This window comes from Eleutherodactylus coqui, chromosome 2 (assembly GCF_035609145.1).
Source record: "Eleutherodactylus coqui strain aEleCoq1 chromosome 2, aEleCoq1.hap1, whole genome shotgun sequence".
Lineage (NCBI taxonomy): Eukaryota > Metazoa > Chordata > Amphibia > Anura > Eleutherodactylidae > Eleutherodactylus > Eleutherodactylus coqui.
This window is the reverse complement of record NC_089838.1, coordinates 182043350-182057316: the sequence shown is the minus strand read 5'-3', so window position 1 is coordinate 182057316 and position 13967 is coordinate 182043350. Positions and strand designations below refer to the sequence as shown.

Genomic DNA, 13967 nt, shown 5'->3' with positions numbered 1-13967 from the left:
AAGGCGAGCAAGAAGGCAAGATGTGAAGAATGGGGATCCTCTTACACAGTGCTGGGATGTGGATGACAGTAAGTATAGCCAGCCAAGTACATTTGAAAGCTAAACCAGTCTTATGCCAGTAGGGGCATCTTTATACCTGTTGTAGGCAGTTGAAGGTAAAGTAGGCAGACGGTGGGCTAGGTTGTATTTGAAGAGGGTCATTTCTGCCGTTGCTCCCACTGCAGATTTTTCCAATAGTAGTATTTTCCGTGTGGACATGCCCCAAAAAAGTATTTCAAGCACATCAATCCTAGTTTCAATGCTATTTGCCCAAGCTTGTGAAAATTACAGGCATTAACTGAAACACCCAATTTTATGCAGATTCTCAATAGTATAGCTTCTTAAACTGTGAGGGATGCATCACTGGTAAAGTGCCCCTTAGCAGTGTTCCCTATAAGTTTCGGAACTTGCCCGACTCTGTACATCTGACAGCCTGTACATCATATAGGCACGATGCTTTCTTCTTGCCTCTGCTGACAACAAGGCAGAAGGACATGCAGAGAAGAAGCAGCCCAGTGTGAACCAGAGCATACCACAGACAGTGAGTGACTAATTACTGTGCGCCTGGCAGTGTCTATCCTCCATGTGTTTAGATAATAGGAGGAGGATTGGGTGGACTGCAGCTATCTGGCTTCTCTGACACAGTAACTTGTGAAGGTCTCTGGGAGGAGAGGGCATCACTAGGAGGTCTAACAGGAAGCTGCCACTGCCCAGCAATTTTGCTTATCAGTCCATAAATATAATGAAGTTGAATTAATATAGATTTGTAATAGATACACACTGGCAGTGACTTACTACCTCATCCCTGCTCTGTGTCAGTGAGTTAGGGATGGGTGGTAGGACAGCACTATTATCCCTTTCTGACTCTAACCTACTAACACAATGTAATTGGATGTTCTGTAGCATTTGAGTCATATATTATGTTGTTCTGCAGCAGCTGAAGTGTGTAGCATAATGCTAATGGGGTTTTCCCATAACCCCTGACATGGGTGGCACATTGCCTGCAAAATAACAAACAATACTCACCTTCCGCTGCTTCTCTGCCGCCACTGGCTGCTGCTCTGCTCTGTCTTTGCTTCGAGCTGTGGCGATCACATATGTTGTTGACCCCCATGACTGCTGCAGCCAATATGAAGCCATTAGGAACGTCATCAGTGACGTCTCGTAAACCTGCCTTGAGGGTTCTACATTGAAAGTTCATGACCCTGGAGGTCCCTTCCAACTCTACCGTTCTATGATTCTATGATGAGACAGGTTTACGAGAGGGACATCATTCTATTAAGTTAAACAGCAGTTGAAGTATGTATTATGACGTTTCATTGCTGTGTATAATGAAGCTCTGCAGTGCTTGACATGTGTATTATGAGGTTTTGTGGCAGCTAAGGTGTAAATTGTGATTTTCTGCAGCAGCGGACATGTGCATTATGAGGTTTTGCAGCAGCGGAGGTGTGTATGATGAGGCTCTGTAGCAGCAGACATGTGTTGTGATGTTCTTTAGCAGCAAATATGTGTATTATAATGTTCTACAGAAGCTGAGGTCTTTATGCTTTTCTGTAGCAGCTACAGTATGTATTATGATATTCTGTAGCACCAGGGGTTATTTTTCATGAAGTTCTTATGCAGCTGATTATGATAAGGTTTTGCGAGTCAACACATAAGAATATTTGAGATGAGAAACCCCTGGGCATCTGTAAAACAGCAAACTTAAATTACTGCTATAACTACTGGTAATTGATAGGATGGAGAAGACAGTTCAGCTGCACTCACACTCAACAATAATTCTTTTTTCACTTTTTTCTGTCTGCACTTGGTTTATATGGCAAGAAAGCTCCTGGCATATATGCCAAAAATATTAATAGGCCCAGAAAGTGTATTTCTGGTCTCTGTTGGGCCGGGTGGTGTAGTTTGCCCTGTTATCCACATTCCCTAGAAACTGTGTGGCTACCTGCCAATATTGTTCTCTCCTTTTAACCCAAAAGAATGCTGTTTCTTAGGAGGGAAAATGCAATAGTACACATTATATATTCCGTTTTTGATCGCCTGCCACTGATGGAACATTGCACAGCTCTCTCACTGCTTTGCTCATCAACTGCGAAGGCTTAGCGGGAACATTACCCCTTGGTTGTTGGTGAGGTCAGGTTGGGGACACCGTTTTGAAAAAATTTACTTCTTTTGTGCTTTCTATAATTTAATTGTATTTTGAAGAGAAATAAAACTTCAGTTGAGGAGTAAATCTAATCTGGACATGGACTTTGAGCACTGGGGAGGCTCATGCACCACCACACTATAGCTTTTTCGTTCAGTCACTTCCAACTCTTCGTGACCTCATGGACCAGCCCACACGGAGCTTCCTGTTGGCTGTCGCCACCCCCAACTCCACCAAGGTCTAGTCTGTCACCTGAAGGATATCATCCATCCATCTTGCCCTTGGTCGGCCCCTCTTCTTCTTGCCTTCCACTTTCCCCAACATCAGCATCTTCTCCAAAGTGTCCTGCCTTCTCATTATGTGGCCAAAGTACTTCAGTTTTGCCTTTTATATCATTCCCTCCAGTGAGCAGTCTAGAAGCAGTGGGGAAGCTATAGTAGATAAAAATGACAATCCCTGCCTTATTGCTTATTTATACTTTGCTTTACCTACAGGGATGCTGCAGGGTAATAAACATAACCAGCTTGTCTGAAGATGAAGAACCCATTTCACTGTTACTTTATTATGGCAGCTAAGTTTCATCTCTGAATGTGCTTTTCTTGACTGTCTATAAATATGTTTTACAGAGACTGCCAATGAAGCTCCTGAGGAAAAAGTAATATTTGGCGTTGAGTTGAATTCTACATTTCTTGAATGTGTTCCTAAGTCACAGCAAGCATCTATTAGATGGTTTATACAGCACATAGGGGAGGAACGTCAGGAAGAGGTAAGTCATCCTGGTTGTACATCTACAAAAGAAGTATTATCAGATTTCATACTGGTGAAAATTGTGTGTCCTATTGTGTGTTTTATTGGAAACAATTTATCTCCATCAGAGGAAAGCACTCCCAATCCTGTATGATTTTCCATTTCAGTTTTTATGACATCAAGGAAAACCTTTTCTGATAAATGATTTTTCTTTGCCAAGTTCTTAGGGTCAGGTTAACAGAATAAATCATGCTGCATGATGGGATTTGGTTATATAAAGGACCTTTCTGTACAGTTTTATTATTCCAAAGTTTTGTGTTAAACTGCAGAGGAACAGTAAAAGAATAATGTACATCTAGTGCAGAACGGTGAAGTTTAATAGTACAAGTAGACTGAATTCACTACTGAACTAACAATTTATGACTTAGCAGCAAACAGGAGTGTGGTGAAAGCTGATGGAGACTTTGCTTGACTTCCAGTAATCATGGCCAAACTACTGTAATTTGCTCCCATAGGAATCCTCAGCATTCATCATTAGTAGCCCCATTATACATGTAGGACTTTGTTCAAACAATTGTTAGGACATAATTGTTATTTTCCATTATGTCTACCCTTTAAACATGGAAGCCCTAAAATTGTATTTCCCACTAGCTTAGGGGCTCAATTCTTCTCTCGCAGAAGTGCTGGAGGTGAGGACAGGTATAGCATCTGTTGCTGGAACGCCTTGAAAGTAAAATAAGAATTACATTTCGGTTTAGCTGCTGGTGTGGGCAAAACCCATAGGGACTTGCATTATATGGACAGCCCATTGATTTTTTTTAGTGCTTAGTTTCCTCTACAGTGTCACTCAATGGGCTCTTCCTTCTGTGATATCAACTGATTGTTTTGGGCACTGCCAGCTGTACCCACTGCAGTTACTTACCCTTTCATACCATATCTCTGACAAACCCTTTACAGTACCCAAAAAAGACAGCGGTAGATTAACATGAATAACAATTTCCTAATATAAAGGCAGTTCTTTGAGTTAATGAAATCCCCCCAGATGATCTGTCAGCCTGTTCTGTCTATGGAGAAGCAACACAGGCTGCCATAAAACTGCCTGTGTTTGCTGATGCTGGGAGATTTGAACTCCTTGTGCCTTTTTTGCTCTGTTGTTGATTTGCTCTCACTTGGAAGTTGAGCAGTTAGAATAATAACTGTCTATAGGGTTTATGCTGTTTATGCATTGCTCATTTTTTAGGAAAGGTTCACTAAAGGTGATCCAACAATTTATTTTTTGTCGAAAAAAAATTAATGGATCTGGATACTGTTTCCGGTCCTCCAGCAGGGAGGCATTGCATGTAAACTCCAGATAGTTTAGACACATTGTCTCATAATATTTATATTTGCAAGTACATTATATTTCCCACAGTCCTTCCAGCTATCTAACCATCTGTTCAGTCTTATTTTTCTGTAGACTATAAGTGAAAATAAGCAAGTGTAATTGCATTAAGCTAAAAATTAAATATACAGATTTGCTTTAATATTAGAGGGTTTAATTTACTAAAAATACTCTCTGAACAAGCATTTGACCTGCTGAGGGCAGAGTAACAGTAACATTAATGAGGTTCTTGGAAATAATTGGATTAGGTGTCATTGTTACATGTTAACCTGCAGTCAGCAATTTTATCAATGCCAAGTCGGCTACCTCTTCTTCTCACAGCAAATGTATATTGGACATGGTACTCCTAGGTGAATTCTAGCATTCTTATCAATAATTTACAGGAATGGTATTTCCTTGCATCTATGTAGCGCAAAGACTGACAGATGATTTCTATAAAATTGGGCAAAACACAGCACGAAGCTTGGCTTGAGCTAAGTCTGTAGTAGAGTGGTGCATAAGAGCTGCTTGACCTCTTGCTCCTTGTTAAAACCAGCCTCAAGCTCTATAGTACACTGCCTTTTATTCACCGGTCTGAAGAAGAGCTACTCAAGAGGCTGCTTATTCTGCTCTGAAAAATGCTGATACTGGTGTAAACTAATATTATTGATCCTAGTCTGGATAATTCGCCATCACAGAGACCTTGGTTTAATAGAATAGGACCCTTTAACACAGCTAATTGCATTAAGAGTAACAATAAATATGTAAATTCCACATTCTTCATTTAACTTAAATATAAAAAGCGCTTCATAGGGTACCTATGTGATGGAATGATGTAGTAATAAACAACTAAAGCAAAAAAGGGTAACCAGCTCACTACTTGTAGTAATACCCATAATGCCCAGCACACAGATCTTGTGTAGTTCAAGCCTTTATCCAGAAAAGAAGCAATAGCTAGTTCCACGGACTTCAGACAAATATTTTCTTCATGACATACAAAGTGACAGTTTTGCTGGATTTTAATAACGCAAACGGGTTTCGGATGCAGTTTACGTTCTTATTTATTGCAATAAAAAACTGTCTATATGCTCACCTGGTGCAGATATGCATATAGTGCATAGCAGGTGTATTCACTGGATAGATAAGAGGACCTGTAGCCAGGGATCTGATTCGGTGCGAACAAGCAAGTCAGATGGATGAAGGTAAGAGTTGACTGAAAAAGTGACTCCTCGGGATAGCATTTCCCCAGATGCCTTTATAAGTAAACAGAATCAATGTGATCTAGATAATACAAAACTCATCTTTATTTCATGTGCAGCATCTGCAGAAGTGGCTAGTTCAGCCGCAAAACGCATTATGCAACGTAATTGTACTTGCAAGGATGACTTTTATATTGCCAGCACTTATCAGCAATCTTCAGTTAAACACTTAAAGGAAATGTATCACCTATATCTTCTGTAATAGTTAAAACCAGATAGTGAAACAGGTTTTATTTTCTTATAGTGGATTTTTTTCATAGCATTTTCTGTACATGTCTATGGGAGTTTCCATCTTGCCTGTGCAGCAGAGACATACTTTACAGCAGCCTCATGGACCATTTACACAATAGACAGAACCTGGCCCACTAACTTCTATGGGGAAGTGTTTTAGGCATGCTCTCTGGCCTGTGCAGAGGTCATTGTGCATGAGTAGATAAGCTATGTCCATCACCTATCGTTAATGGTCAATCCATGTTATCTATAGAAGTGTTATCTTTCATTGTAATCCTGCCAATGATGATTGCTAAAAAGTTTACTCTACTGAACAAAGAAGTACTGGCCTATTATTAGGCTCAGTGGTCAGTGTGAAAAATGCAGTATATTAGAATTTTTTTCAAATATAATATACATGGTGATAAGATCTCCGATAATACGCGGTCATTGAAAGGCATTAGAGATGAGCAAGCGTACTCGCTAAGGCAAATTACTCCAGCGAGTATTGCCATTTTCAAGTACATGAGTACATGCCCGCTCGTCTCAAAAGATTCAGGGGCCGCCGGGGGGGGGGGGGGGGGGGGAAGAGCGGTGAGGAACAGGGGGGAGATCTCTCTCTCCCCCCGCTCCCCCATGCTCACTCTAGCAACTCACCGCTCACCTCCGCCGGCCCCCAAATCTTTTGAGACGAGCAAGCATGTACTCGAAAATGGCAATACTCGCTTGAGTAATTTGCCTTAGCGAGTACGCTCGCTCATCTCTAAAAGGCATGTATGTTTGAATTTTCCTTCACATTCATGGGTATGAATTGAAAGAGAGATGGCCTGCGCAATGTTCTGATGCTGTTCCCTGCTTGCAAGTTTTCTTTCACATGGGTGATACGCTGTGCATACACGTACATCCATGTGGAAAATTGCACGCATCTGCAATTTTCCACAACCTTGCGCAATTACTTTCCATGATGGATCACAATATATGCATGCGGAATCCAACCCGTTCATGTGAGCCTGGCCTTATTTGTGATCCTCATATTTTTGCTGGAGGCAAGAGTATCTCTCACACAGGTATCCCAGCATACCCATGTTACACAGACACCTATTAATTTTAATAGGAACTAAGTAATGCTTCATTTTTACTTCCTGCCAGGTTCCATAAAAAAAAACTAGAATGTACACCATATCTTCTACCACATTAGTGATACTTCCATCTGTGGCTTTCTGATTCAGAATAGCAATCAGTCATTGTCGCTTTTGCTCTTGTTCTTGAGTCTTGTTGAAAGGTATGCTTTGAAGTTACTGCCACCCAAAAGCAGCTGTCTTGCCTGAGAAGATGCTTCACATGTGATGTAGAAAGGTTTATAGGAACACTCTATTTACCCAAAAAAGGAAATGACCCCCATTTGCCTTGACCAATAACAAATGTGTTGTTGTTTTAATATACTTTCTAAGCCTCTATGATTTACACAATGGTATGATTTTACTGTTAAGAAACATGTGAGAAATGGTAGATTCCTATGATACTGCACCATGGCCTGGAGGACTCAAGGATATAACAGCATGCACAAGTAGGGATGTTGCCATCCTGAAATAACACGCCTGAGTAGTATTTACATTCTGAGACCTTGTTGTGAAGGAAGTATGCATATTGTATATAAATAAGGTGAACATAAAGAAAAGTTTAGCAAAACTATAAACACAGTATACACATACAAACAAAGGTTAGATGAAAAACAGCATTTGGTAATCTCCAGTTTACATAAATGCATACAGACACTTGCTAGTAAATTGCTGAGTGTTTAAGGAACTATAAAATATGAATTTATGCATCCTACAAATTAGTTTTTTTTGTTTTTCATGTTTCTAGCTTTGAATTTCAGCATGTTCTGCGCTGCCCATATAAAGAAAGGAGACCCGCAGTGTCCCATCTAGTGTAATATGGTGGCAGTGGTCCTGTGACTGCTCCGACTGCTATCTCCGGCTGTGCCATTCTGTGCGGAGCTATAGTGGTGTGCACGTGCAGATAATTTGTAAACTGTGCTAATTCATAATTTATGCAGTTTTCGCAAATTTACATACCAAGTGGCAAAGCCCCTTAACAGAATGAAAAGAGGTTTCATAGATAAATGCTATATCATTTGGTCTCCTAGATCAGACCTTGCGGAGATTTGATACAAAAACACATTTTAATATCAAGCACATCCAGAACTTCAAGTACTTCCACCTGGATGTGCTGGATATAAAGCCCATCAGTGTCAGTAGTCAAGATTTGTGTTTGCCAATCAAATTGCTTTGTAGATAAGTCTACAAACTGTATTAACAGAAAACATAGGAAAGCTTTTAGCTACAGTAGAGTGCAAAAGTTTTAGGCAGGTGTGGAAAAATACTGCAAAGTAAGAATGCTTGCAAAAATGATCAGAACATCTTGGAAAACTAACCACAGATCTTCTGTGAATGAAGCTTGCTCAAATCCTTCTATCTCTTTATGTTGAGATCAGGGCTCTGTGCAGGTCATATTATCACTTCCAGGACTTTTTGCTCTTCTTTACGTGGAAAATAGTTCTTAATGACCTTATATGTTTGGGGGCATTGTCCTGCTGAAGAATAAATCTTCAGCCAATAAGATACATTCTATTTTTGAAGAAACTCTTACTTTATAGCATTTTTTCCATAACTGCCTAAAATATTTGCACAGTACTGTATATACAGTATGAGATTTGGCTGTATCAACATAGTTAATACTTGTAAGATTGTAACCGGTGGTAAAACTTTGTAGAGTGATTATGCAGGTGTCTGGATAAATGTAGTCTTGTTCCCTGGTGACTGAGCATTGCCCACCTATTACAATAGTGAGTACTACTTTACTGGGCACTATATAGTTCCAAGAGGCATCAGCCAAGGACACAGGAGTTTAGCAGCAACTGGTTTCTTTACTTGCACATGTTGATAGTTACACCTCTGGTGCACAGTGGAAGGTCACGATGAGTGATTCTCTCCCAGAGTGGCACAGTTCTTATAAAACAGGTACTGCCTCACAGCATAGAAAAACAGTTTCTCTGATATATTAGACTGTACATCTCAGGCTTTTGCTGCCTATTACAGCTCCTACTCCCACCCTCCCTGACTGTAGTCCATCCACATTGAGGGTTATTACACAGGGGGTTAACTTTACATGGGTCACAATTTGTCTTTTATTGCTCCTTAGGGTTTGTTCACACTTGCATGATAGCCCTCTGTTTTTCAGTTCAATCCTAGGAGCCCATCAATGGTAAAGACGAGTGCTGGAAAAGGTTTGGCATTGCAGGAATGCTGTTTTCCAATAGATGGCACTGTAAAGGCATTGTTCCATCTTTCTATTTGCATACATTTACCTAGAGGAGCATGCATACTTTTTTAGGTGCTCTCACTAAGGAGAAACAATAACCTCCCTAAAGAATACTAAGAACAATCTATCAAAGGCACAATCCTTTAAAGGAAATTGACCAAAGAGTAAGCCTGATTTTTCTTTATTAATAGACAACCAGCATATCAAGGCAATTTGGGGGCACAGCCCCTTCTTCATAATTGCTGGGTGAAACATGGTTCTCAGAAGGCAAACTGTATGTCTATGCTCCGAGAAAAGAAATGTCAGGTGGTCCTGAAATGGCTATCTGTGCATGCTTTATTTTCCTTCTGGAGAAGACTGTGGACTTGGCTCATATTCCCAGTCATTGTTACAAGGCTTGTTAAAATTGACCGACAGGAATGCTGCCTTTCAATAGTCCAATAGGTGCACTGTAGAGGTATTCTTCTATTCCCCATTTGCTGGATTTAGCACATGCCAAATCCGAACGGCACCAAATAGAACCCATTTACTAAACTGAAAGGCGTGGTGCTGCCCCTCCATTATATAATCTTTAGCTGCAACATTCTAGATATCAGGGCTGGTTCACCCCTTCCCCTCTTAAAGAAACCTAGTATAATATCAGACAGATGAAAATCTGAACAGTAGTGAATATTCATGAGGCAGAGATAAGACAAGCATTGTTTAGCACATGTTTTAATTAAGGTGCTCTTACATATTATAGAAGGACCATTTACATGCAATGATTATTGCTTAAAATTCATTCAAATAAGCGATAATTGTTCAGTGTGAAGCGAAAAAGTTGCTCACTTGTCATTCGCAGTTGTTTAAGCTGACGAGGTGAAGTGCTGAACGAGAAGCGGACAAGAAACCAGCGAGCGCTAATGACCTTAGCAGTGATGTCAGCGCTCGTGCAGTCATTCAAACAAGTGTTGACCCATGTGAAAGGGTCTTAAGGACATCACATAGCAATATTTTTAGTAAAACCATTATAATAGAACATTATACTAAAACACAATAGTAACCGAAACTATGCAGGAGTCATAGTCCACAGAAAAAGGTGTCTCCCGCTCCCTTATATTTGTACAAATGATACTCGCTTGTGTTGACTTCCATATGAACTTTGGATCCCTATAAACCATGCAAGTATTGTCTATAATATTTGACAACTAGGTAATCTATTATACTACTGAACTATAGAGTGCATCAATTTATCATCTAAACTGCACAGGCAATTCTGTACTCCTGCCGCCTGAAAGATTGACTTTGTTGATGGAGATGTCACAAAGCTAATGCTAAGTATTATTGTGCTTCATATATTTCTTGATATAATCATAACAGTTTTATTCTAATGTATTACTCAGGACCTTTATTCTGTCATCCTGAATTGCATGCTCTTTTACATGTTGTAGACCTCTTAACCAACTGTCTCTTGGTTATGAATTATACATGAGATTGTGATCCACATCAAACAGAACATAGGTTATTTAGGGTGAAAACTGCAATAATAAGCTCTGCTAAGACTTTAGTCCTTGTAGTACGTGAATATTTCATTTCATTAAGAATCTAAAATGAAGCCAAGTATTTTCAGTCATTGAATAATATTGAAATTCTCTATTCACATTAGAGGGAATTACAGTGGTAAGGCTAACATATATTTAATGTCAATCAGGATAGATAGATAGATAGATAGATAGATAGATAGATAGATAGATAGATAGATAGATAGATAGATAGATAGATAGATAAAATAGAACATACCTTCTGCAAATAACAGCATTTTCACCAGTATGAGTACTCTGAAACATCCGATGGAAATTATAATTTACTATGTAAATTACTGCATGTGAAACCTCCTATGGACCCCAGTGGCATTGCATTGTCATACAAATCTGAGTAACTAGGTATGCTGTCTCTGCTTAAAGGGATTGTACCACGATTACAACGTATTCCTTATCTACAGGATAGGGCATAATTGCTTATTAATGGGGCTCTCATTGCTGAGAACCCCACCAATCTCAAAAATGGGGTTCCATGTTCCCCTCTGCCTATCATTGCATGGGTTGCTTCTGTCCCCGCAGCGATGTCAGAATGAATGGTTGGTGCGGTCGGCACGCAGTTCATTCCATTGAGGGTGATGGAAATACCTGAGCGCTTGCTGCTTGAGTATCCCTCAGTCCCATTGAAACTCACTGGAGTGCCAACAAGCTTCCGCAACCAGCACTCAATTCAGTCTCCTCCTCGCTGTAGAGGTTGCAGTAACCCAGCAGTAAGGAGGAATGGTGACAAGGGACCCCTGTTCTTGAGATTATTAGGGGTCTCAGCGATGGGACCCGCACCGATCATCAAGTTATTCCTCTACCCTGTGGATAGAGGATAACTTGTAATCTTGGTACAACTCCTTAAAATACATCATACATGTATTTTACAGACTTAGATCTGCTATGTTATACACAATTGAGTGCTATAAAGTACAATAGTTTCTGAAACTTTATTCATTTTCAAAAAGGACAACTTCATTAAAGTAATTTTTCTTTTGTTTGACAGATAACATTTGATGAAAAAATCATTAAAACTGAATATGGGCTTTTGATTCGCAGCCTGCAAAAGAAAGATTCAGGAATGTATTATTGCAAGGCTCAGGAACATACATTCATTCACACCCTGGTTAAGCTCAACGTAAAAGTAATAGAAAATGAGCAGATGGAACAGACGCAGAAGTTGGAGGAGGATGAGGCTAAAGGCCGAGAGTCAATAACAGAGTCCAGACTGAGGTACAAGGATTATTTGCAACTTCTAAGCAGCCCTACTTTCAGCATGGATGAGTACTGCGAGCAGATGTGGCACAAGGAGAAGAAGAGGCAGCGCAATAAAGGTGGAGCAAAGTGGAAACACGCCCAAGAGCTAAAAAAGAGCAGGAACAGGAGACATCACGAACAAAGAAAGAAGCAGGCTAGAATTGTACCTGCATAGACTGAGCTTTGTGTTCCGTGGACATTTTCATATTATGATCTGTACATTTCTTGTATTAATATTCCTCTTTCGAATGGGAAGTACCAATGCATACAAAACAATGTAGTACCAAGAATATGCTAGAAAAGTGGAGGCACTTCACGTTTTGTATTACAGCTTTCAGAGATTAGACAGGGTTAAAGGGGTATAGCCTTTGTGTAGTGTTGTTTGTACTATATGTAGCTTCATCTTCTGGGTTAAGTTAATATTGACTGGTTATTCAGGCTTTTATTTATTAAACTATGTTATTAAGGTGTTCCATTCTCTTCCTTTTGTAAGTTATAAGTTAATATTGGGATGTTTAAAGTAACTGTTTACTTTTTATAATGTTTAGTTTTTATTCTGCTATTGTATTTCTAAGACAACCTGATTATGAGACTTTTCTTTTACAGTCATTTGTTAATATTGGTGGTTCAAAAAGTGTATAAAACAATGAAATACAATGCAAGAAAACACAGTGCCCCAGTATTCCACTAATGGTTTAACATTAGTGTTTGGTAATTTCATGGACTTAATGATCTTCTGCTTTGACAACATTCATTTTTTCACAGCTAGTAGAAAGAAGGTTTTCAGATTCCATTGAGCTCTCTTATGTCAGGAAAATGCGCACAATTCAATAAAAGATACTTGTTGAACTACTTATAGCTTGCTTCTTATATTGGTATTTTGGGTTTATATTGTGAAATCACCATAGTATCTGATCGAGGTAGTTTTCTAGGAGCACGCGGTGTTGCTAAGCACTTTATAATACAGAAGAAGTGTTGTATCTATTGGAATGCACTCGCAGTACTTTCACTCATTTGGCTGTTTCTAGAAGTTTCATTCACAGTTAATGAGAGCAACACAAACAGTCAAGTGAATGAACTCGGGTGTTTCTGACACTCCCATTCATCTCCATGGCTAATGATGACATTTGCTAGAGGATTTGAAGTCAATATTTCTCGACAGTGGTTTAGGTTACAGAGGTCAGAACACTACCTAATTTTTTCATCCTTCCGACTGAAAATTAACAACTCATTTAAAGGTGTATTACAACTGCAGAAAGTAAAGGTTATTCTTTGTATGATGAAAAATTATTATGCAAACTTTAAAACATACTTTCAATTTTAGTTCTTTATAGTTTTCAAGATTGTGCACTGCTTGCTTTAAGAAGTTTTAAAATTTTGTCCTGGGACTAGGGAAGGGAGAGAAGGCACTGGCGTAGCTATAAGGGATGCAGAGGATGCGGTGGCACCCGGGCTCAGGAGCCTTAGGTGGCCCATAAGGCTTCTCGTTTCCATATAGTAAGCCTAGTAGTATGAATAGAGAATTGTAGTTGGGGGCCCTGTTACAGGTTTTGCATTGGGGCCCAGGAGCTTCAAGTTACACCTCTGGGGGAAGGTGTTATATTACCCGTTGCCCTCCTTTATTCTTGTTCAACTACCAGTTCATTGGTCACTTGGGCCCTGTTCCAGAGGTCCAAGATAGCCATGGAACTCTTGTTGCTAGTTGATGCACATTGTATACTGATAAACAGACATTATATGCTGCTTCAGATTGGCCAGCGCTGCTCACATAAGCAGTGCTGGCCAATCAGAGCAACATACAATGTTTTAGAACAAAAATTCACTACCAGTGTTTTAAGAAGTCCCAGGCCCCAGGAACCAGTGTTCATATGGGAATAATAGGGACACAGGTAATAGATCCCCTCCTCCCCAACCGCTTCCCGATTCCTATCCTGCTGCACATTATATTCTTTTACCAATGGGTCAAAGGGTAAGCACACACACATATGACTTTTTACACCATGGCCCACATTTACTACGTAAATTAAGTTTATAAAACATATATACAATGTATACATTTTATTTAG

General features: G+C 39.7%; 1 protein-coding gene across 1 annotated transcript in view; it reads left to right on the top strand.

Moving 5' to 3' along the window:
• The window catches only part of SEMA3D (semaphorin 3D), a 173890-nt gene extending 161137 nt beyond the window's left edge, over positions 1-12753 (top strand). Inside the window, exons 16-18 of the mRNA XM_066592015.1 lie at positions 4-68; positions 2812-2951; positions 11651-12753. Coding sequence (XP_066448112.1) covers positions 4-68; positions 2812-2951; positions 11651-12076 — 631 coding nt within the window. The 3' untranslated portion in view covers positions 12077-12753. The remainder of the gene's footprint in view (positions 1-3; positions 69-2811; positions 2952-11650) is intronic.
• The last annotated feature ends 1214 nt before the right edge of the window (positions 12754-13967 follow it).